This window comes from Branchiostoma floridae, chromosome 17 (assembly GCF_000003815.2).
Source record: "Branchiostoma floridae strain S238N-H82 chromosome 17, Bfl_VNyyK, whole genome shotgun sequence".
Taxonomy (NCBI): Eukaryota; Metazoa; Chordata; class Leptocardii; order Amphioxiformes; family Branchiostomatidae; genus Branchiostoma; species Branchiostoma floridae.
This window is the reverse complement of record NC_049995.1, coordinates 2154601-2180447: the sequence shown is the minus strand read 5'-3', so window position 1 is coordinate 2180447 and position 25847 is coordinate 2154601. Positions and strand designations below refer to the sequence as shown.

General features: G+C 42.7%; 3 protein-coding genes across 3 annotated transcripts in view; 1 reads left to right on the top strand and 2 right to left on the bottom strand.

Moving 5' to 3' along the window:
* The first annotated feature begins 2892 nt into the window (after positions 1-2892).
* Positions 2893-13071, top strand: LOC118404599 (ovoinhibitor-like). Its single transcript, XM_035803806.1, has 11 exons — positions 2893-3265; positions 4472-4622; positions 5906-6127; positions 6644-6883; positions 7403-7687; positions 8204-8467; positions 8725-9015; positions 9364-9606; positions 10024-10124; positions 11061-11250; positions 12673-13071. The coding sequence occupies exons 1-11, from the start codon at positions 3217-3219 to the stop codon at positions 12749-12751; spliced, it is 2115 nt and encodes a 704-aa protein (XP_035659699.1). The 5' UTR covers positions 2893-3216; the 3' UTR covers positions 12752-13071.
* A 1280-nt stretch (positions 13072-14351) lies between these two features.
* On the bottom strand, positions 14352-21251 carry LOC118404883 (5-hydroxytryptamine receptor 3A-like). The gene is made up of 12 exons (XM_035804264.1): positions 21139-21251; positions 20402-20663; positions 19726-19889; positions 19179-19400; positions 18473-18661; positions 17981-18093; positions 17828-17872; positions 17197-17306; positions 16739-16920; positions 15828-16157; positions 15214-15346; positions 14352-14820 (listed from the first exon to the last, which is right to left on the bottom strand). The coding sequence occupies exons 2-12, from the start codon at positions 20614-20616 to the stop codon at positions 14352-14354; spliced, it is 2172 nt and encodes a 723-aa protein (XP_035660157.1). The 5' UTR covers positions 20617-20663; positions 21139-21251.
* Positions 21252-21507: 256 nt separating this feature from the next.
* Positions 21508-25847, bottom strand: part of LOC118404600 (low-density lipoprotein receptor-related protein 6-like) — a 5406-nt gene continuing 1066 nt past the window's right edge. The window contains exons 3-7 of the mRNA XM_035803807.1: positions 24879-25003; positions 23990-24149; positions 23491-23603; positions 23148-23255; positions 21508-21923 (exon numbers count right to left, since the gene is read on the bottom strand). Coding sequence (XP_035659700.1) covers positions 21508-21923; positions 23148-23255; positions 23491-23603; positions 23990-24149; positions 24879-25003 — 922 coding nt within the window. The remainder of the gene's footprint in view (positions 21924-23147; positions 23256-23490; positions 23604-23989; positions 24150-24878; positions 25004-25847) is intronic.

The following is a 25847-nucleotide window of genomic DNA, read 5'->3' as shown; positions in this document are numbered from 1 at the left end:
TTTTCGAGTTCGGTTGCTAACGTTATAACGTTATGTTAGAATTCCCTGTATTTTACGTTTGGCTCATCATACACGGAAATAAAGTAGTGATTGTAATTGTGAATGGAACCAATAAATAATACCTCAGTTCGTGCTCGTGTAGACTTGTTTTGACGACTTCATTTTAGACAAATTAAAGACCACATGACATTTTTGACCCATTGCTGACGTCACAACTACATTCGGGCCACATGACATTAATAAAAGACCGACTTGATTTTTTCATTACACTCAACAATAACAGAGATAGTATATATATCATTCAATAAAAACACATTGCACCAGTTATACAATCTTCTTCTGTATGTACTTTATTCTTAGCTGCTTGACCACAGAGAATGATAAAACATCGCGACACTTTACAACTAGTGCCACCTGCCGATGTGTTTGTGAACTGCGGTAGGAACGACGTGACATTGCCCTCCAATCCGCTAGAGATCACTAGAGATCTTATACAAATATGTTCTCTCTGAAGGCGAAAGTCCAAACAAATACCGTACAGAAACATGTCGAATATGTGTGGGTGTTTGTGGCCATCAGAGTAGGAATTTGGATATAAGTAACTTGTTATTTTCAGTGAGGGAGGCATGGATTTTCGGGGACTGTCCTTTTTTTTAACAGACATTCCCTCAAGTCAGACGCCAGAGGTTCACCTAAACTAGTCGTGAGGTTTACAAGTCGAAAATATTACAACAAAGCGAATCAGCGGTCTAAAGAGGGATTATTTTTTTCAGAATAGAATTAATATCTTAAGTTTGCTACCTGACGACAAAAAGGCACTGTAAGATGATCGTCATTCAAAAAAGGAACTGTTAGGAATGTGATAGCAACATATTCAGAAGATCTTCTTGGAAATTGAAATATCAGCATTGCAAACCAACGATCACGATGGATTTCCATTATGCATAGAACACCTTATTGCATTTCCTTGTTCCGGTTTCCGGATAGCTACAGCTCGGTGAGGCATTTCCACTAACTCAAGAGAACAGGGATTGCCTGTTTGCCAGAGGGCAAAGAACGTATTTCCTCGGGTGTGTCGACTGAAAGAAAAAAAAATCACACACAACCGAGGTGACTTTACCTTGTGCACATTACTACAAGCCTGACATTTCCAATAACTCCGGATCCGTTAAGCAGTAGAACAGGGATTTCCGGTTCACCAACCTGTAAAGAACGCATTTCCTTGATTGTGTCGATTGAAAAAAAGATCAAACTTTCACACACGACCGAGGTGAGTATGTCGTGTACTACACGTAACCGAATTGCTGACGACAGAAGAGTCAACGACCCCATGGCCATTTAAACGTTTTGTGCAATGGTAGTCTTGCCTCTGCGTATGGTACTTCGTTTTACCTTGTTCTTAAAAGTTGACTCTAGTATTTTATTCGAATGCGTAGTTCCCATTCCATCAAGAAAAGAGCGCCCATGATTCAGTTATTCGATTGCTCTTTCGTTCAATCACTAATGAGCCAAAAGAAATATATAAAATATTTAAATGACCACAGTCCGCATGCAGCTGTAGAATAATAATAATAATACACCCTTGATTCAACTATTCGTTTTTTTCCATTTAACCATTAGTTCGTTAGGTCATTCTTGTGCCCAGGGTTCATTAAGCAAGGATGTATTCTAGTCCTAATATATAACCTCCTATAACCAAATGATACAGTCTGAACAATTGTGGTGTCATTGCACATGCTCATCTCGTAAAATCATGTATTGATTCATTCGGTCATTCATCCATCCATTGATTCAATCATTCATTCATTCATTTATCCATCCATCCATCCATCCATCCATCCATCCATCCATCCATCCATCCATCCATCCATCCATCCATCCATCCATCCATCCATCCATCCATCCATCCATCCATCCATCCATCCATCCACCCACCCATCCATCCATCCATCCATTCACATATTTATTTCACCAGCCAGCCAGCCATTCTTTCATTCATTCATCCATCCTTCTATCCGTTCGTTCATTCACTCATTCATTCATTCCGGCTAAGATTAACACAAGTTAAACCAGCCGCAAGAACCAGTGGAAAGCCAGATCCTCAAGAGGAAGTGGTCCTGGATAGGGCACACACTCGGGAAGTCACCAACGAGCATCACACAACAGGCCCTAACCTGGAACCCACAGGGCAAACGAAAGAGGGAAGGCCTAAGAACAGCTGGAGAAGGGACACTGAGGAAGAGATGAGGAGCATACAAATAATTGAGTAACGGCTGACACGACCTGAGAAGGAAGGCCCGGAGACGTGTACAGTGGAGAACCATCATCGGTGGCCTGTGCTCCGAACGGGGCAAAGGGCCCAATGTATGTAAAAACCAGCCCCTCCCCCTGTAATCTAATTACACCTGTTTGCCGTGTGTGCCGTCAGATCAGCAGTCTGACCTTTCACGTCCCATTCTCCAGGCTAGACGGACCACGTCAGAGCACACATGTGCGTGCTGATTATATTTGTCTTACCCTACTAAACACGTCCCTCCCCCGCAAACACAACCCGCAAGGTGCGAAGTAAACACCCACACCTACGTCTAGATTTCTTATCACAAAAATTGATAATTCTTTGTGATTTTGGTCAACGATATATAATCTTAGGGCTAACTAAATAATATCTATCGATTTTGATTCCATATTTTTCTTAATTGACTTCATTTAAAGTGTGATAGATGAGATGGGTACAAGAGGGTGGAGCTCACAATGCATTGTTTGTTGCGTCAATACTTTGTGATATATTGGGATCTTTATCGTTCCTGGGCATTTATAACCCCTGTATGGACGTTATCAGGCCATTCCTTTATAATTCGTCATTTCCTAATGCGCTTTGTGATCCAGGATTGCGAAGGTTCCCCGAAAGCTACAGACAAAGCAACGTGGTGTTTTGAGTTTTATGACCCAAATTCTTTGTCAGTGAGACTTAAGGTTTAAGGGTTGGCTTCCGTCAGAGGTGACGTGCTGGTTCTATTGTTCTATCGAACCTCTCCCATCGAAGGCCGCGCCTATCAAGTAGGTTGACGTGTGTGGACTAAAACAACACTCGGTCAGAGGGTGGTTATAAAGGGACCAAGAGTCACGCCCTCACCACCAGTAGTATCCACACCTTCGTGAGAGAGAAACAACTTCGGGCTGGTTCTTCAACTTTCCGTACTTCCAAACTCTTCAACGATGGCTACAAGAAGTTTTCTACTTTGCACGTTTTCTCTTCTCGTAGCAGGTGAGTGATTTTTATGTTCAAATCTTGTTCAATCTCGGTTTGAAATGGCAAAAGACATATTCTTTTGACCCCTCTGGAATTAGATAAGTTTGATTTAGGATTTGTGTTTTCTAAAGGAGTGACGGTATGTAAATTGTTGACACCTTACACTGAAAGGTCATACACGTATAAGATGGTAAAGGAATATGGTACTGTATAAGGTGTGTTAGATTTAGTTTTTTTGGGTCAAAAGCAAAGCTCGTTGCCAAAAAAATGGTTCTAAGATTCCCCGTTAGCAATAGGTAGTTCACTATGGTTGATTCGTGAATCAACGTTTCCCGCAAAAAATCAAAGCCAGTGTTACTAGAAGTCGATCTGTGAAGGAGGCTATGTTGTTGAGAGTATTCTAAACGAAACATTAGCATTTCTTTCTGACATTGTGTAAACTTTTATTGGCGTTTTGACGGTAGTGATGACTGTTTTGTGTATTGTCAAGAAGATAGATTTGCTTAGCCATGTTATCAAAATACAGACACAGCTAAGTCGACAAGTCTACGTCGATATAAACAAACTCTAGATTTAGTACCAGATCGTTGCAAACGGCGTCGAAATAAAAACCCTGTCAAAGACAGGTGATTACCACATCACACCAACTGTCAAGCACGTTGGTATTCTTTGGACCAAATGCAAGGCCGAAACGTTCAAAGTTTGGTCCAGATTCAGAGTCATGGACCCTTTATACGTTTATCCTTGTATCGTGATTTCACAAGCGTAAAGCCAAAACATCTACCTAATCCCCAGCAGTACCATAAGTGGCATACGATACTAGCATAGTATCATTAAGCTGACCAAGGGCAAGGAGTTTAGTCGGCCTAGGAGTGTCCGGTTGGAAAATGACACTCCTTGGTCTGCTAAACTCTAGTCCATGACCAGCTTTGTGAATGAATGAATGGATGAAGTACAGGTCACATCAAATGCGAAACATGCATATAAAAGTATCACAGCTCTAGTCCAACACAGATGTTTGGCTTTATCTCGCTTCTTCGTAAATGGTGAAAAATGTATGGGTTTGTTTATCAATTTTTCTTCCAAACGCATGTCATATGTCTAACGTGAGGGAATGTACCTTCTATATAGATTATAATGTCAGCATCGTTCGCCATCGTAGGACCTGTTGGGAGATTTAACATGTACCTCATACGTTTACCCTTCCCGATGTTTGTCCAGGAAGCGCCGCCATGGTTCTCCGTGAGGAACTGCTGGCAGTAGCGGACTGCTACAAGATGGGCTGCCCCCGCATCTACGACCCGGTCTGCGGCAGCGACGGCAAGACCTACGCCAGCCCCTGCCGCTTCAGACAGGCGGCATGCATCGCTGGGTGAGAAATAACAAGCAAATATGATGGACAGCATGAATGTCAATAGAAGACAAAAGAAGAAAATGAATACTTTTTATTGCCAAAGGTGTGAGCGGAAACATATCGTAGCTTTTGAAATGTTTTGTTGCGAAGGGCAGGAATTCATAAGCTTAGATAACCTGCAAAAAAATAAAAGAAGTGTTTGTGTGTGTGTGCATGCGTGTGTTTGTGTATGTGTGTGTGTGTGTGTGTGTGTGCGCGTGTGTGTGTGTATGTGCCTGTGTGTGCGTGTCTGTGTCTGTGTGTGTGTGTGTGTGTGTATGCGTGTGTGTGCTGTGTGTGTCTCTGTGTGTGTGTGAGCGTGATCGTTCTTGTTTGTTCTTTTCCATTAGGTTTACTTCATTCTTCTGTGCATACTTTTCACTCCATTGAGACTGGAGGTTGTGGATACTTGTTCCTTTTTCTTTAGACTGTCTTTAATCTGCTATGGGAATTGTCTTTTTTCCCTTTAACAGTTGGTGTACTAGTTTTTGAACTTTGGTCTCATGGTGCTTTGAACTTTCTTTGTCGGCTTCAAATAAATGAAAAAGTTCACCCACAGATGTTGATTGTGCACTCAACAGCCACGTTTAAACTGTCGTTGTGCCATAAATTACCAAAAGTCTGTGCGGGTCATGGCAAGTTCGATCATGTTTGTACAGTTTGGGCTGGTCGCGTTCGTGCTTGCAACTGCGTACACTTATGGGTAGGGCGACAGGAAGTTGACTTTACATGTCACGTTTAACGCGAAAGCGTGCGCTGATTTTGTTGAGTCATTTCTTTAGATCTATACCACTTTCTCTTTTGAATGCGAGGATGACAAGCCTTATGGTAGTAACGACATATTCCTATCGTAATTGAGTTTATAATAGTTTTGCAAATCGGCTCTAAGCGACGCCTAACCAAATATTATGTGAATATTTCCAGAGTTGCGATAGGTTATTGCCATAGCAAAACATGTATTGTTTTCAGAAACGGTTATGGGCGACACCATGTTAGACATTGACGTCATTCAGGCGCCACCTTGTTTCTCGATGGGTTTTGACGTCACGCCTGCGCCATTTTGTTTTCTGTCAGGTCCATGGATGCCATGTTTAGAATTATTTCTAAATATATATATATATATTATTAAATTGATGATGACATGACAATGCATAGTCTGGCAGCTCAATGTTCTTCATAAATTTGTTGTCCAGTTTTGTTGAGGTTTGATTATATTTTGATGGTCATTACTACATACTCTAAACTAATTAATTTCCTTCCAGCGTGACGGACCCAAAAGCTGCTGAGCTCACCATAGTCCACAAGGGAGACTGTAGCCCGGAGCCAGCCCCTGCAATAGAACAGCTGCAGGAACAGACCCAAATCGGTGACGTCAACACCTGCTACCAGACCTTCTGTACCTTCATCTACATGCCGGTTTGCGGCAGCGACGGCAAGACTTACCCCAACGACTGTGTCTTCAAGCAGGCCGTGTGTGCCCTAAGGTACGGATATCTTTTAAGTTATGCTGTTTCTTTAAAAACATTTGTGTTGAAAATTTCAGCACAACAAAAAACTGTTTTGACTTTTGAGGAAAAAAAAAATAGAATCTTTTTGTGGATGTATTTATTCATGTAAATTATACCCAATGTGATGATTTCACAGATTTCGTGTTGAAAACATACCACTGGCATATTCTTTTAGATTACCTTCTAAAGTGACTAGAGCACAACGACTTTTTTAACAACTAGCAATTCGAGATTTAGCATGCTCCATCTCCAGAGGGTCATTTATTTTGGTGAATATTTGTCGGTGGTCGCACATGTAGGCTTGTGAGGAATTCCTTGTTTGCTTTTTTCAAAAGACGTTCTGTCTTAAAAAGTGAAATCAATAGAATTCATACCGATTCAATTCTACCCAGGGGTTTCAGCAACCGTGACCTTTGATATCTTACTACCTGAATGTCTAACCTTCATCAACATGGTCTTAAATCTATATTTTTAAAAAACCTTTTTCTGTAGTGCGGCAGATGCTTCAGCGCCGGAACTTACGATAGTAAACCAGGGTCCGTGTCCGGAAGCCGCAGACGAAGAAGGTGCTGCTGAGAAGAAAGAGGAGCAGCAACAACAGCAGGACGAGGTGGCGGATATTACGACATGTTACTCCATCGCATGTCCCCGGATGTACGCGCCGGTTTGCGGCACTGACGGGAAGACTTATTCGAACATCTGTGTATTGGCGAAGGCAGCCTGTGTAGTCAGGTATGTAGATGATAGTGCTGCATTTCTACATTTTTCTTAGCTATGGTGTCGTCCTAACAAAAAAACAACAAGACCTCATAATGTCAAGCAATGGAGTTTGCACAAAATGAAGCGCATTTCTTTCTGTATACGACATTCTCAAACTTCAAACAGATATGATATAAATCCGTGTTACAAATCCTGTATTCAGTTGCCTAGCATTGTCTCAAACATGGACAGAATTTATGTCTTTTGAAGGAAGTCTTTGTCAATCGTTCAGCCTTCGTTAACACGAATGACCCACCGTTTCGATCACGTGACCCTAGTGGGTCAAAGGTGTCGGGAGTCTGACTGTTATTTGATTTTTTTATTAGATTTTTTAAAAATTCATTTTGATTATTCGCACATTTTCAGATACATTTACCCAAAATATGGAGCAAACAAGGACTCGTACTGGAGGGAGTAAATGGTATCAAATAATAACATGATAATTATTAGATATCAAAATTATAGATTAAATAATAATTTCTATTTTTCCAGTGTGGAGGACCCTGCCGGACCAGAACTCGGCATCGACCACAAGGGGGAGTGTGGCTCTACCGACGAGCCAGTCCCACAGCTGATCGAGACCAAGCCCAAGAAAGAGCAAAAAGAAGAAGTAGCCAAGAAGGAAGAGCAACAGCAGCAAGAAGAAGAAGAGGAGGTGGTGGATTTGAAGACGTGCCAGACCATCGTATGTCCCCGGCTGTACAGGCCGGTTTGCGGCAGTGACGGGAAGACCTACCCAAACCTCTGTCTCTTGGCTAAGGTAGCCTGTGTTGCCAGGTATGACGTGCCAGATATGTAACGCTGGTTAACTTTTATCCGCGGGGTAACCTGAATCCTTAGCTTTTAAAAACAGTGGTTTTAGATTACAATGTTCTCAAAATGTTTTCAAAATATTGCAGCGTCTGTCGACTCGATATCCTTAAACCTGTCTTTTGTAACAACGGATATAGGTTACCGTACAGATAAAGGTGAACTAGCGTTAGACAACATGTTCGTTTTTTTATCTTCGTATTGTGCCAAGGACTATCTCGCAGTAAAGGAGAATGAAGCATTATCCTGGTTAAAGGGTTGCCGATGATGTTGACTTCCAAAAATCTGTTGGCAGGCACAGAAGAATGTCGACAACGAAGCCCCCACTACCTAACACTAAACGGCATGTTTTGTCCCCAACAACGGTTGTTCTTTATATAAGGAGTGTGCGTTAACATACGTTAATGATAGCCATCGGGTGATATGTGCGGGAGTTCAATTTTCATTTTGTCGGGTTAAAATTTCTCGTTATGTGTTTTACAGTGTTGAGAATCCTTCCGGACCAGAACTCACCATTGCCAGTAAGGGAGAGTGTGACTCCGACAGTGATCCCGAACCCGTTCCGCAGTTGATTGAAACCAAGCCCAAGAAAGAACAAACCGAACAGAAGGAAGAACGGCAAGTGCAGAAGGATCTTGAGATGTGTCAGTCTATCGTATGTCCCCGGCTTTACCTCCCGGTTTGCGGCAGTGACGGTAAAACCTACCCAAACTTCTGTCTCCTGTCTAAGGAAGCCTGTATTGTCAGGTAAGTCGTGCTAGATAAATAAACAAGATTTTTACCTCTATTGTTTTCTTACTTCTGTTGCTCCAATAGTAGAATGGTAACGAATATCTTATTAGCTTAGACTTGTACGGCTTCCTTTGTCATAAACAATTTCTTAATGTTCATGATTAGGGATATACTGTGAGCATACGTATTACTCTTATACCCACAGAGTAATACGTATGGAACTTTGATTTTCATCGATTGTGGGGTAAAACGTCTTGTCATGTTTTATACAGTGCCGAGAATCCTTCCGGACCAGAACTCACCATTGCCAGTAAGGGGGAGTGTGACTCCGACAGTGATCCCGAACCCGTTCCGCAGTTGATTCAAACCAAGCCCAAGAAAGAACAAAACGAAGAAGAGAAAGAAGTTGCCAAAAAGGAAGAACAACAGAAGCAAGAAGAGGATCTAGATATTAAGACATGCAACTCTATCGTATGTCCCCGGCTGTACAAGCCGGTTTGCGGCAGTGACGGGAAGACCTACCCGAACCTCTGTCTCTTGGCTAAGGCAGCCTGTGTTGCCAGGTACGTTAGCCTGGATTATGACATCTTGATATAGGGTGCTATGTTTCCTTTTGGTGTTCATGGGGATCCTTACCAATCTTTCGATGCCAATTTCCTGAATTCCTATAAAACTAGGCTAAAGCATAGAAAGAGAATAAATTCATGTGTATTTAAAACAAACAAAAAACACTAGCAATACTTATTCCAACTTGCCCAAAGTAAAAAGTATTTCCGGAATCCTTAGTTCCATGAGCATCCAAAATCATGTCATATTTGTCAGAAATTACAACTTTCGTTCTCAAAATGAACAGAAGTGATGTATTCTGTGCCAAGTTTAATCGAACAAGACTGTCATGTTGCCCTTTCCAGTGTTGAGAATCCTACAGCGCCAGAACTGACTGTCGACCACAAGGGCGCATGTGACGAGGAACCCGAACCTGTCCCACAGTTGATCGCATCAAAGCCTAAAATGGAACAACAACAACAGGAGCCAGATGATGTTACGACATGCTTCAAACCGGGCTGTCCCCGGATCTACCTCCCGGTTTGCGGCAGCGACGGAAAGACTTACGACAACACCTGTCTGTTTCAGCAGGCCGCATGCGCCAGCAAGTAAGTGTGTACAACCTTTCTCCCGGATTACTCCTGTGAGGTATAGATATAGTTCCTCGAATGCTTGTGTCCCTCATAGCGGGCAACAACTTCCTAAGTCATTATATCTCCCTCATTCCATCACTAGTTCATTCATTGACTCAAACACACACACACTCACTCACTCACACCCACTAACTCATTCACTCGTTCATTCATTCACTCACTCACTCACTCACTCTCTCTCTCTCACACACAGATATTAACTCACTCATTTACTCCCTCCATGCCTCCCTCACTCCCTCACTCATCCCTACACTCACTCACTCACTCATTCACTCATTCATCTACTACGTTCCTCCCAACCATCCACCCTTCAGCCCTCATTTACACTCTCACTCGTTTATTCATTCACTGACCATACCCCTGTTGTTCCAGGACGGCGGATCCCTCTGCACCCGAGCTGACGATCGTGAGTAAGGGAAGCTGTGATGAGCAGGAGGAGCAGCAGCAGCAGAACAAGCTGCAGAAAGCCATCGGTATGACCGGCTTTACTAAAAACAATCTAACGTAAATGCATTTAAGTTCGCGGAGATTTAATTTCGCGGTAGCGGGAAAATGGACTTTTCGCGGTGGTTTTAATTTCGCGGTAGCACCATGCACTGTAGTCTCTTACTGTTATGGAAAAATGTTTGCGGTGGTTTTAAATTCGCGGTGAGGAGACCGCCGCGAAAACCGCGAACATTAATCCACCGCGAAAGTTTCTGCATTTACAGTATATAATATTATGTCACACACCAAAATGACAGTTACTTAAGCAACTGGAGAGAGTTCGGAAATGAAACGTCAGACGTTTCAGGCAGCAAAATTATTGAAATTATTGGCTGCTACCTAAAATCATAACTAATTACCTGCATGTCTAACCTTCATCGACGTATAGTCTCATAGTAACTAGTCTTTAAAAAAACATATTGCAGTAATGACAGCCCTTGCTAAGCTTTGGTTCAGAAGAAACTCTATTAACAAAGAACTTAAAAGCAGGTTGAACGGGGTTACATATATTCTAACTTTCAGCGGCATTTGATGGTCTTCAGCACCAAGGACAGGGATTTGCCCAACGCATTCTAAGTACCCTAGCCTCCCTTCCAAATAACTACTGTTTGTAGTTAGGTGAATCGCCTTGTAACAAAACACTAGTCTCCAAGAAGACCCTACGGTGCCTTGGAAACAATATCAAAGCTGGCAAAGGAGTTATAGCCGGCCAATGGGAGATAGCCGGCTAAGGGAGTCAAACGGGTGCCTTGCCAGCTTTGATACTATTTCTAAGGCACCGTAGGGTCTGCTTGGAGACTAACAAAACACATGCATTGGTATTTTACATTTTTCGAAGGGCACAACATCGGTCCTAATCAACTGTTGAAATCTTATGTATTTTCGGATCAATTATATATAATACCCTCCCATGTTTCCTATAGATGACGTAGCCCGCCTCTTGCGTCAGATGGAAGAAGAAGAGCCCCGTGAGGAAGACCAACAGCAGACAGTGGACCCGATCCTGACGTGTCTGGAGGAGGTGTGCGGGCGGAAGTACCTGCCTGTGTGCGCTAGCGACGGGAAGACTTACACCAACACATGCCTCATGGACCAGGCGAGCTGCGTGCTCAGGTACGTCACATCCGGTTAGACAAACACCAACACATGCCTCATGGACCAGGCGAGCTGCGTGCTCAAGTACGTCACATCCGGTTAGACAAACACCAACACATGCCTCATGGACCAGGCCAGCTGCGTGCTCAGGTGCGTCACATCCGGTTAGACAAACACCAACACATGCCTCATGGACCAGGCGAGCTGCGTGCTCAGGTACGTCACATCCGGTTTAGACTAACACCAACACATGCCTCATGGACCAGGCCAGCTGCGTGCTCAGGTACGTCACATCCGGTTTAGACTTACACCAACACATGCCTCATGGACCAGGCCAGCTGCGTGCTTAGGTACGTCACATTCGGTTTAGACTTACTCCAACACATGCCTCATGGACCAGGCGAGCTGCGTGCTCAGGTACGTCACATCCGGTTAGACAATCACCAACACATGCCTCATGGACCAGGCGAGCTGCGTGCTCAGGTACGTCACATTCGGTTTAGACTTACTCCAACACATGCCTCATGGACCAGGTGAGCTGCGTGCTCAGGTACGTCACATCCGGTTTAGACTAACACCAACACCTGCCTCATGGACCAGGCCAGCTGCGTGCTCAGGTAGGCCACATACACATCCGGTTTAGATGTTTCAGACAAGATCTTTTAATGGTCTATAATCCTATAATGGTTAGAATGTATAATTTATCTGTCTAAATTTGAAAACCACCACCACAGCTGCTAGCTATGTTCTCAGGTAGGTGACTCAGGTAGGCTTAGATGCTTTAGACACGATCTTATGACGGTTTCAGAGTGAGAAATTCAGAGTCTAAAATGAAAACCACAAAAACAACTGGCAGCTATAGACGTCATCTGGTGTAGATGCTTCAGGCAAGGTTTTAGAATCAGGATCTAAAATGAAAACCGGTAACCCCCCCAAAACAACTGCTTGATGCGTTCTCAGGTGGGCCACATCCTGTTTAGATGCGTAACTGTCCTTGGACACTTTTAGAATCGAAATCCAAACTAAAAACCACACAAACAGCTGCCCGACTGCGTCTACATATTGTTGACGTCCGATTTAGACACACTTGACGCTTCTCACATTCTATCTTCGTTGCAATGGAACTTTATTTGAGCCGTCAAAATAACCGTCAAAAGATGTGTAGTTTATTGCCAAAGTGTCATACATTTAGATTATTTTTTTTACACTGAAGATACAAGATCAATTTTGGGGTCGGAATCCAAGTTGAAATTTATGTTGATATTAACTGCATTGTACACTCCATACTAGAAATGTTTTAGAACCAGGATGTAATTCCTCTGTGCAGTGGTAACTTTTCATCAGCTTTTAGTGCTATGCCATTACAGTGAAAATTCTCAATTCTAAACGAAGATTACAAAACACTGACGTTATGTTACTCTTGTTTTCTCACATTTGCAGTGCCATCCAATCCGACGCGCCTGCCATCACAGCCGAGTACATCGGAGAGTGCGGTAACCCCTGGCCTGTGCCGTCATGAGCGCAGCAGAACGTAGCAAAGATTCAGTCCACACTGTGGACCCAAGAGCTGTAAATCTTAACCTCAAAGTCGCGTTTCTGTGTAGTTGTTGCGTCAAAGACGCTTCTGTTGATGATTGTTTTTCACTTTGTCTCACTGGACTTTTAAAAATCATTTATTTTCTACATACGCTGTTTTGAATGTTTAGGAAACAAAAATTTTAAATAAACTCGATGGACATAAACCAGCAAAGCTCACGAAAGCTGATAGATGTATCCTGTGTCCAGAATAGCTAATGTTAGATGCTTTGAATAAAGCACAGCCTTTCTGTAGTTGTTTGATATGTACTTCTTCTGTGTCTTGTCCCAAATGCGAAAAATAAATCATCTCCCTTTTCATGCAGTCAAAACTACCTACTTGTTTATGAAAAGTCCTATTTTGACCATAAAAAGTGTCAACTTATTATTTTTGTACCCATTGGTTATGTATTACGGGGCAGGTAACAATTGTTACCGGTAATGTTTGTTATACCAGTAGACCTTACCTTTTTTTCTTCGAAATGATTTATAACTGAGTTTTTTTTTCAATAGAACACTCCCTTACGAGTCTTAAAGAAAAGAAAAATACAGGTATGTTATAAATATCACAAAATATTTCTGGGAATTTTTACATTTACAAGTTTATTTCTTGTTGATTCACCCTTTTTACAGCAATACTACACGCACGTTGCACAGCGCGGTTTTGACTATGTATGGCACCCACATGTATCTCTAGGTGCAAACTTATATCTAATAGTTAATTCCATTAGCTAATGATGAAAAGATATTTATATTCAAATATTCTTAGACGAAAACCACGATGGTAACAGGAATAGATCTTCTAGCTAGGAACAAACGACGGACGTATCGATTTTTAAGACTATAATATGATATGATATGATATGATATGATATGATACGATACGATACAATATAATACAATACAATATAATATAATACAATGTAATGTAATGTAATATAATATAATAGGAATACCTAACGACAAGCCTTATGCCTAAAAGAGTGGCTGAAAGTAAACTCCGGATCTGTTGCACAGATTACATATCAAAACGGGAAGGCACAACTGCATGCGCACTTCTTTACAGCATAGACTTTGCCAGTGTTGTAACGTTACTGAATTATACGTAGACGATAAACAAGTTATTATACATTCGATTAAAGTTGTAAAAGTGTATCGTAAGAAAAGAATGGCAGTTTTAACTATGTCAAAGAAAGGAAAGTATTTCGGTTCTATAATATATAGCATCCTTGAAAGTTTCTTAGAACGCTTATCAATGATTTTGTTCCCTCTTTTACATTAAGCCAAAGACTGAAATGCCCAAACACATGTCATATTTGACTTCGTGTTGCCAATTATGACAATCAATAATAGTACTGACTTACTTGGTTGCCTGTTTCATCGTTTTCGGAAAAAGAACAGCATACATGCAAGTACCTCATGAAAGAGCCAGGCTTAGGGCAAACGTTGGTTTGCTGCATGCACCTCTGTCTTGAGATCAGTGAGTGTACAAGTTTAACTTAGCTTGAAGACCATCATCTGAAATCATTAGATGCCAGACATCATTACCTCCCTAAATACATAGTCATGGGAACGGCTGCCGCGATGCTGATGATGTACAGAACAAGACACAGCCTGTCCAGGACTTTAGCCAACAGGATGTATTCAGACACCTCATCCTCACTCATCATAACCTTCTTAAGCACCTCTCTCTTGTTATCAACCGCCTTTGCGAGATCTTTGACTTCGTTCTTTACCCCTTTAAGATTAAGAATCAACTCAAGAAGGGCGGTTGAACGGGTGGGTACCAGACCAGCGAGAAGAGTTGATGGCTGCCTGGTTGTCTCACTGCCATCACAGGGTCTTTCGTCGCTGACTTCCGCCTTGTCATGGGTTTGAAAAGCGTTGTTGATCAACTCTATAGCAGAGAAGTCAGTCAGGTCGGCCTCCAACTCTGTGGCAGGGAAGTCAGTCAGGTCGGCCTCTTCATCACAGGGGCGCTTCTTTTCTGTTAGATCACCCAACAGCAGTATTCTAAATAACAAAAAGGACGTGAATTGAACGGCGCCAACGGAAAGTTTTTAATTGTGCTTTCTGTAAACCAAAATTCATGACGATCATACAATTCTCCATGACGTTATTTTCTCTTTCAAACATTGAAACAAAATTGGGCCCCGAAAGAAGTCGCCAGGGGACTCAAACTACTTCCTCTTCCTCTCAAGAACTACTGACCGCTTGAAAATCTTGACCATAGCATGTCCAGATATAAAGAAAGCTAGATTGTAATGTAAAATCCTCATTAGAGAATGCCATTAAGTGAATGTGAAACTTTGTCGAATCACGGGGTTGGGATAAACGAATGTATTTCGAGGTTAGAAAGATATCGCCGAAATAATGATAAGAAATGTTGTAACGAATAGTAATTACTTTGAAATGTGTCGGAAAAAAATAACCTTCACCGTCGGAGGCAGGCTGCCCTCTCGGTCGTGAATAACGATAACGGCCATGGTGAGAAGGAGAAAAACTCCCATCAGCCCCATGCACACGATGATCAGCGTAGCTGTAACATTATGGCAAAAAAGTAGCATCAACGTTAATCGATCGCGATCTGTGTTGGTAAATGACATATCATACTAACTTTAAATACCCAACCAACACTTGGGATTTACCCAATTTTTGCGCTGACAACCTGTCTACTACAGCTTCCGGAACATGACATACGAGCTCGCCGTCCAGCACTACACAGAGACGGGGGGTGACATAGGTTATCTGGCACTAATGACCGGCTGCCGCAGTCACGTGTTTTCGACGCCACGTCCCGGAAACTGCAGTAGATGGGTTCATTCCGTGAAGAAGGCCGACGGAGTCATCCGAAAATTCAGCTAAGTCCCAACTTTCTTTGGTGGTAGTTAGGGAATGTTTAGTTTGTCACAATGGCAAACAGTTACCAGAATGCTGAGAAAGCGACATCAGAACAACCTTAAGTGACACTTAAAAACATCCTAAAAACAATGCAGTAGGTTTATATCTATTTTACTCACCGAAAAATGGCAGAGCCCCCTTAACAGGAAGAACGTCCGTCACAAATACAAGAGACACGACCATGGAGAGCAGAATGGTCAGTCCGAACGAGATCCGGTCTCCCCTGTCCAGGGGCATGACGAATGTGATTGTCATCAAGACAACCAGGATGATGCAGGGTCCAACAGTGGTGGCGATGTGGAGCAGGGGGATCCTCTTTAGATGGACAACAAAGCAAGCTTCTCTGTTGTCTTTCGCAAATATCTGGTCATTTCTACGCCATTCACCCTCCGTTGTTACATCAGAGTAAGAGTTGCATGGACTGTTCCCCTTGTCTGCTCCTTGGCATTCTATTTGTTCAAAACACGACTCACAACTCACGACAATCCGTCAATGAGTTCTTGAGTTATTGTCGTTCAAAGTTTGAAAGACAATTAGGAACTGCAGTTCTAAAAACGCCGCTAGGGGGCCCAAACCTACCACACTTATTCCCTTTCCAAATCATTAAAACAGCATGTCCAGAACACGAGATGTCATACATAGTTGCACTGCAGTACCCTAGAAAGCCTCTAGAGGTCCACTATCGAACTTGAGTTTAGGTTTTCTGACCCCTACCAACCTACCAAATATCATCAGGCCTGCAGGATCCATCAAAGGCACACGCACAGATAAATACGCTCAAAATATAACCTTTTGACGAAGGTAAAAATGGTTCCCCCATTACTTTTTTATATTGTCATCAGGATATAATATGTACCAGATATTAGAATTGCGAAATCTGGTCTCCACTTGTTGAATAATTTTCTTCTCTTGCCCACAAATGCACAGCTTATAGTTATAGCTTATATCTTTTAGAAATATTGCCTATGGAACGAAAATTTAGAAGCCTCGTGAATCGTTTGAATAGGTAATAATTATTCACAGAACTTACGAATAGTTTGCTCCACTGCTGCGATCGCAGACAAGCAGATGTGGCATTCCATGGTGTCTGCAGGGAAGTAGAAGGGGTCTGCATCACACACGGTGGTGGTCTGGGTTTCTACGTTCCAGGCTACCTGGCCATTGCTGCTCACTCGGACCGGGACATCATTTTGTAGGCTGTGTGGATTGGCACTGCGAAGTAACCAACATGTCTTTGGTTATTTTTTCACATATACATGGTATGTAACATGTGCTACATGATTCGAGTCCGTTCGTTTTGGTTGTTTCTGTTACTTTAAGCTGTTTCATCATAATTACTGAATTCCTCAGTTTCCTTTAATATGGCTTTCACTTGGTCCTCCCAGTTCAGTTAACGGTCAAAAACCGCGCCTAGATATGTATATTGTACATGTGATGCATACAATGAATAATCTAAAATGGGGAAATTGAATACAAGCGATAACTTACTTTCTCTTCAAGGTCAATATTGGGGTCCAAATGCTGTCGCCCAGAATGTTGAGTGACGTGATGTCATCGTAGTATTTCGGATCCCAACTCAGTCTGCTGTCTTGCCATGTCTAAGAAAAGGAACAATCATGAAAGAAGATGTCAACGTCTCAAGATCGAAATGACATCAAAGTTTCCCACGGTGTCTGAAAGACCTCTGGGGAAAAAAGTTCTTTATGTGCAGTCATCATACAATTTCTTATCTATTGTCTGTATATTTAAAAGGCGACTTGAAGAGTAACTTGTACTTGGTAAACTGTCTTAGAGAAATCTCCACCGATCTAAACCGCACGGCTGTCATACTGAAGTCCATAGTTTTGTTATCCGGATTAATATCGACAGGGTCTGGTCATTATCACTTGTAGTTAGCCCGCATATTCAATTACTTTATGTTAGTAAGTTAGATTTTGATTTTATTCACTTGCAGTTATCCCCATGATCATACATTTGCAATAAAACATTGATCATCTGTATTACTGGGGTGTTTAAAGTCTCTATGTCAGCCAGTCTATTCCAGACTATGACAAACTACGCAAAAGAACTTAACGACAAAAGTATTTAAAGTAAAGCTCTCATAATTGTGCCAACTTACGAAGTCGATGGCGACAGATGCAACCAGCTGCTCCTTCTTTTCATCCTGAAATGAAAGTTACAACATGGATTTAGATATGCATTTTGCTCCAAGAAGTAATTCCATGCCAATATTATAACGGGGTATTGAGTGAGTAACAGATAAAGTACTTGCCAAGTCGACTATCTGTTCCACAGATCCAGTGAAGTTGATGACGACATTCTCAGGTGCAAGGCTGGCACTGTAAATCTCCAGTAGCTCCTCTTGCAGCCTTCGTCGATGGTTTACTGCATCAATGTAAGTGTGTAAGTCAATAGGAAAATCATTATGCGGAAACTAGTCCAATTTTAGATTGAAAGCGACATTCTTTTGAACCCATAAGAATATGTTGCCTTATACACACGGGAAGAGAAAAATATTTTGAAATAGTGCACAAGTCCTCATTGTAGTATTTCTAATCTTGCATAAAATTCCATGTTTAGTTAAACAAACATGTTAGGAGAACGCTTGACAAAGGGTTGGTTTAGTCTTTGGCATATTCGTCTTCCATTTAACCCTTGATATGCCAATAACATTTTGCAGCTGCAAACTAAAACAGGCTTAGGCTTGAATAAAGTTGTATAGGATTCATATGTTGCAAAAGATGACACTCTACAAATCAACCACCTGAGCAACTGGGCTTGTCATATTGCCAATCGCCTCCTAACATGCACCTCGCTTCACTGGTGTAACCGGACTTCAGTGTGTAGCCTTCGTTGCACGTGTACGTGACTCTTTCGTCCACGAAGTAGAAGCTCTTGCTTGGGCTTCTCTTGCCATAGTTTGGAGGGCCTCTGTCCCAACAGCCATCGGCATCTAATGTATTAACACGTGACAGAAAGTGGCAAAATCATCATTGATTAGATACTGTAAATGCAGAAACTGCGCGGTGGTTTTATGTTCGAGTTCTTTTTATGCTCTGTCTGTTTGAAGCATCCTTGCCGAGTAGCCAGTAAGAAGTGTTCAGTTCGGCAGTTCGCAGAGGCGCCGGGTGTTCTATTACAGTACGCGACTACCGTACAGTACTATGTAAGCAGAGGTTAGGTTCCGACCGCGAGTTATCAAGATTTCAGTGCAAAATAGAAAGCCCGAAAAAAACAGCCGGAGCCTAACCTCTGCTTGGAGAGTAAAAGTACAGAACTGTAAAGCCATTTAAGTTCACTGATGAAGCTAACGTGAATTAACTCAAAACCACCGCGAACACTCCATTTCCCCGGCACCGCGAAATCAAATCCCAGCGAACTTAAATGCATATACAGTATGCATTCAATATACATGTGTCATGTTATGATCGCAAGTATTTCAATCACTCTTTCCTCATGAGACACCTTACCACAAGGAATGACGTCACAGTCCTCCTGGCTACCGTCGTCTGTCAAACAAAATGGCCGATCGAGCCCGGTCGGGTTGCGGCAGTAGTTGTTATCCAGGTTAGCCCAGGGGTACTCTGTCTTGTAGTAACCAGATTGCTCAGCCAACCACTCCACACAATCTGCCCCGGATGTAGTTTTACTCCATGTGCCACGGTAGTTTATGCCGTTGCCATGGTAGCAAACTATGAAAGACAAGCGAACAAGTATCGGTAGGTGATACTAAGTAGTTTCGGGCGCTACACGTGGGCAATGGTGTTTAATTATCTTCAGGGGAACACTCTATCTCGGTTATACCCGGTCGAGGCACACAGCGGCATATATCTGTTTGTCGGATATATTCTAGTCTCTACCAGACTGACTAAGCTGGCTAATATTGGGAGACAAAATTGCCAGGGGAATTTCGCTACCACAAGAGATGGCCGGCCGCGCATTAAGCTAGATATATCCAGTCATGGCAGTCAAATACTACTTCGCGTAAAAGTTACCGATGAAAGTGTTCACTTTCACCTTTGTTTCCCAGCTTGGCTGAAGTAGGATTCCAGCAGCCGTGTTTGGACGATGGAAACAGCTTGCATCGAGGCAGCAGGACTTTCATCCAGTCAGCGGCCATGTTGAGGACCTCTTCACACCAAGAGCGGCATGGCACCAGTTGTGTGCCCGTGACGTTTCCCCTATGAAACATTTACGGATTTAGCATACGTATGGCAGCCTTGAAAATGGGTATACTAGCCAGAAACACCTGTTTCTTCATACCTTCCACTGTATTGCAGACCCCTAATAAGTAAATAAAGTACCGATAATCTCCACGCAGATCCTACGGTAGCAAAAGCTCGCAAAGGAGTGTAGCCGGTCTTGGAGCCAATGCACACTCCAATGTTGGCTACACCACTTTGCCAGTTTTTGATACCATCTTATGCGACCGTAGGATCTGCTTGGAGATCAACGTATATACGTATTGGCACGCCGCCACCTGAAAACGTGGTGTTTGTTACTACCAAGCAAGTGTGATAACCGACTTAGTATTGCTGATGCATATGTTTCTGGCTTCATTCAAGTGACCGTATACGTTTCAATACGACAATGATCAAGTGGCATTAGAGGCTTATGTTAAACTTGTTACTTTCCTAAAGCAAAACTAAAACGTTATTTTAGAACATCTTTCCCATAATATTTTCCTACTTACATGCACGAGATCATGTTGGTTACATTTGAAGACGAATAGCAGTCGGTATTGTTCTGTACTGTGACATTGCATTGCGGGAAAATGACCGTCGAAACGAATTTCCGTAACTCCGGGTGGTAGTTTCCGGAGCTGCTGTACGAACTATTGAGCAGCTCCACCACAGAGGAGTTCTGGACCTCCTCAAACGTCGTCTGGCCCAGCTGATTCGGCAGCATGGCCAGTCTGATGTCGATTTGAAAATCTCCAGGTATTGGCTGACATACTGAAAAGTTGGCAAAGAAATGGATTATGCCATTTCACTGGTTTTGATACTGATTAGAAGACAGAGATTCTGAACGGTAGGTAGCTGCAACATAGGAAAGAAAGACATTAGTTGATATCGGCCGTCTGTTTTGTCTGTGAAGACCGTATACGTACATCGTGCATCATTCAATGGACTATTGCAATTGCCGATTGGGTAGACAGTAGAGTGTTCGTCTTGCATTCAGCCAAGTCATACCTAAGACTTAAAAGATGGTACATGATGCTTTATCCACTTAGCACTCAGCACTAATGAGGCAGAGTATGGAAGTTAAACACACATCACTACCAGTGGACCAGCCCCCTGCTGTAGTGACTTGCACAATTGTGTGGCCCACGGGCTACAGAAATGGAGATGGGTTCAACCTTAAGCATCTGCGATGCACCGGCAACTTTAACTTAAAACATCACCGGATCACCCCTTGACAGTGACTTACCACAACCCACTTCATCACTCCCATCCGTACAGTCAGAGATCCCGTCACACCGCTTCCATGACAGGATACACGCGCGACCGTGGCCACAGCGGAAGTATCCCAGAGAGCAGGTTATTGCTGTGCACGGACATAGTCCACAAATGAGTTATTTAGGGTTGTTCTAATCAATTATGCTCCATCTGGACAACAACAGGACACTTACATGCAGATTTACATAGAGACGTAAGTTTAAAATCAATCATTCTTATCATTTAGACCAGTCGAAATCACACACTTTGACGGTAGGATCAGAAACAATTCATCAACGTATCAGTAAAATTAAAGAAGCAAATGTACCAAATCCAGCCTCAAAACCTTCAATGTAAAATTTTACAAAACGTTTCGTGGAATACCTTTTTCCATTTGGCAGATGAACTTATAAGTAGAGGAGCACGGTGCGTCATTCCATCCGGAACCACCGTAGTTCGCACAGTCTTCTACTCCCTGGTTATCGTTAGGTTCTCCCGGCTGCCAGTTGCTCCAGTCCCCGATGGTGTCGTGTTGAGTCCCGTCTTCCCACATCCACTCACCCTCGTCCTTCTGATCGCTCAGGCCGATCCAGAAACGTGAGCTTTCACTGACGGCATTCTTTAGATCTCTTAAGAAGTTGCTCACGTCTTTGTCTTTCGGCAAGGCCAGCATCCCCCCGTCCGCTTCACACACCTGTCTTGCATTGTCGTAGGTGTTTTCTTGGTTGAAGGCCTTGAAGCATGCACCAGCGTATGTGGTGTAGCCAGAAAGACAGCCTATGACAACAAAGGTACGTTTTGCTTTAGAAATGGAATTTATGTTGGTTTTATCCGTCATGTACACTATTTAATCCACGCTGATAACTTTCTAATACATTATACCAGTGGAATTCTACTTAATAGCCAGCCTATTGTGCCATAAGTGAGATCGCGCGGCGCAGCGGCAGCGTATTTGGCTCATGACCGTGAGGTTTCGAGTTCGAATCTGGAAATGCACTTTACCCGGCTTTCCTCACTACACAAAGGTGTATACGTGACTTTGGCTGGGGGCTGAGGAAAGGGGTCCCTCCGGATAGTTTAGGGGCTGTTTTTCTTTACTTTCGGGCGTGACCCCTACATGGCCCCTTGGAAAACCCTGAGGCTCCTGGGCTATTTTAGGGCCCGGCTGGGTCCCTGGCTTTCTATATCACTGTTAAAATCAACCCCGGACCCGGTAACAAGAGTAGAGTAGAGTAAACTTCTTTCGGTTGAGAAGGAGTTCACACCCCATGCATATGGAACGGCTCATCATAAACTGCTTCTTTCACTCTGCGTTCAGCTGACTGTGATGGTTGGTTTGTGAGGGTCGTCCAAGGCTTTATAGTCGTACAAAACTGGGTGGTTCTCCATCAACTTGTCGAGCCTTACTTTGAAACTTTGTTTACAGACCATGACCTAATCGAGAAATCACGGTAAGGTTTTCCCCTAGCACGGCAGTCCACCGAGACAAATTTGTGGCTTCGGAGCCCGGTCGGGACTGCATCCCCAATGGGCACCGGTGCAAATGGGATCGTGTGTGGCACAACTGGTTAGCCCTCCTTCACAGGCCTCTCAGGGGGCATTGGCGGGTAGGTCATTTCGCGATTTTTAACTGAGAATATGCCGGGAAGGAAAATATGCCGGGAAAGGAAAAATGCCGGGAAAGAAATGTATGCCGGGAGGCTTGTACTCGCCCCCAGCAGGGCATTCGACTCGGAATCTAGAGGTCCCAAGTTCGATACCCGCCGTGTGTTCTTGAAAGAGGCATTCTACACGAGGACACTTCACCCAATGGGTACTTGACTTCGGTCGGGGAGGTAGAAGAACGAAAAGACTAGTACCTTTACCTTTTGTCAGTTCTGTGTATGTGGCAATATAAGTAACAAACTTGAGTTCAGTGCCACATTGTCCTCGTCTGCCCAAAAGCAAAATAGAAAAAAAAAATCATCATCCGACCGCTGATACCAGAGACAAGATACTCACATGTTACTCCATCTTTCTGCAGTTCCCAGTTGTCTCGACAGGCGCACCTGATTCCCTCCGGATGCGAAAGGCACAGCTCCTGACACCCTCCATTGAAGGAAGAACACCCTAACGTAAAAACATATGTAAGACAGATTGTATAGCCAAGTTGGGAGGAAGCCTCAGGGAGTGAGGATGTGATCTGGATAGAACAAAACCTAAAATTGATCGACTATGATTGTGCTTGCGGTTTAACCACAAACCCACACTGTTACACACAAACGCAAGAAAACAATAAATAATAGTCTAATGGAGATCTCAATAAACAAACAAACAAACTAAGCGCACAAACGCTAGTATTTACCATGATTGGTTGTGTTAATACGCGACGCCGTGGACACGTAGAAGTCCACAGGATGTGAAACGTCATCAGCCATAATAGTAGTAAAAGTCTGATTGGTGCTGGACTTGGATTTCCTGGAAATGTGGTAAAGCTAGTTCGCCTTTATCCGCGGGGTAACCGAAATCCGTTGTTTTAAAAAACAGCGTGTTTAGGGATGTCAAATCGGTGGTTTTGAATTTTTTCAAGTTACAAATATATTGTAGTTTGAAACCACCGTCCGTCGACGTGATATTCCTAGGTATGTTTTTTTTTGCCAAAAGTAACGGATATAGGTTACCCCGCAGATAAAGGTGAACTAGCGTTATATAGTAGCAAACCACATGTTAGCAACATTGGCGATGGGACAAAGGGAAAACGCACATAACGACTGCTTCCTCTTCTTATAAGATTAAATGATCTCCATTTCTTGATTACTGATATGCTACAAGGAGAAATTTCAAAGGTGAAGAAGATTTCTCACATTCGGATTCCACGTTCCTCCCAAATTGACCCCCAGTAAACGTAGTTATCATCCACCGCAATTCCGACTTTATAAGTCATATCGTTTTGGAACAGTGTGTAATTGCCCTGGAGGTCTGAGCTGTAGATTTTGTAACCATCACAGAAGTACAATCGATCCTCTGAAAGGGATGAATACAATACATTTACATTTTGCAAAGACACACACACACACAGGTTGCATGCAAAATTACACCACATTATGGCTATTTGGGCAAAATGAGGAACATTACAACGTTAGCTGCATATCATTATCAAATCATATGGTGATATAAGGCTTGGATAGAGCAGAAATGGGAGGTTCTTGAGTAGCCATCACAGTATGCAGGCTGAGGCCCTAGTTGGATTTGAAGAAAGCTGGTGCGGCATGTACTTGTAGACCGCATAACATTGCTGAGATGGAAACCATTATGTATTGCCCACGAGGAATGGACCCAAATTGCAAAGAGTCCTGCCAGAAGCTTATGACTGGCCACCGTTCCATCTGCAGCAGGTAATGGCAGCTGAAGGGTGCTGCACGAAGTGGGGCTGAATAATTGGGGGCGGCCTACTTTATGTGCAAATGCACATGTGCATCACACTGTTCAAAACTAACAACGTTATGCAGATAGAACATGTGACTCAGTGAGCAGTGGATCATAAGTTCGAATATGGCGCCCATGCGAACGGGTCATTTAGTCTCACTGGACAAAGTTAAAATCTTATACATAGAACCAGACATTTTCGCTAGAGGGATCAAAGAAGCCATCTACATCAGAGCTTTACAACCATCCCTGAACAGAGACAGCGGATGCCATAGACTTCCTGCAACCTTACCAGAATTTATGTTTCACTGATGTTCGTTTTCCCACCTGTATAGTCTATTGTAATGGCCCGGGGTCTATGCAGGCCCCTTATAAGGGTAGTATGGTTGCTACCGTCCATCGCAGCACGGTCAACTCTGGCGTTACCACCGTCGCTCGTCCAGTACATCAGTCTATGAAAATACACCAGTCATAAACATGAGGTAATAGAACATATTCTTATCTAAGAACTGAATGAAGAACAAATGAAGAGTGCGTTTTGTTTAATTTCGATGTAGATTTCTCCAAGGAAAAAAAACTTGATTTCTCCGATAACAATTCCAGGGTTTCGGGATAAAGTTGCAGTTTTCTTTATCAGTTTCAAATGGCCTTTCTTCTTTGGAGAAGACTGCATCCTTGATTGACGAAAAAAAACTTACTTTTGATTAAAAAATGAACTTGTTATGAATTTAATGGCTTTGCTTTATCATGATCTCCACGTGTTTTAAAATATTGGATGTAGCGGTTAACAATAGTTTATGACGTATTCTACAAAAATACACGATGTTTTAGTTCATTTCTCATCTAGTTTAGTTTGAAATTACTGTATAAGTTTTAGTTCTTCCTTTTTATCCATTAGACCACATGTGGTCCTTTGTTACTATCCAAGCAGAGGTTAGGCTCCGGCCGTTTTTTAGTCGTTTTTATCGGGCTTTCTCTTTTGTCATTTTTCTTGAAGTACGCCAGCCAAACTTAAGTTTAGACACAGCAAGATAAAATAAAAAAATAGAAAGCCCGATAAAAACGACCAAAAAACAAACAAACAGCCGGAGCCTAACCTCTGCTTGGAGAGTAGTCCTTTGTGCATTTAGCCTGAACGTGCAATAAAGATTATTATCATTATCATTTAGGACTTCCCCTCGTATACATTTGGTTTTTACATTTGTAATCCTTTTTGTTTATACGATGAAAGTACCTATTCTCCAAGCAGAGGGTGAGTCTGGTGGATCCGGCAAACGCCGAACCAACTTTTGGGCA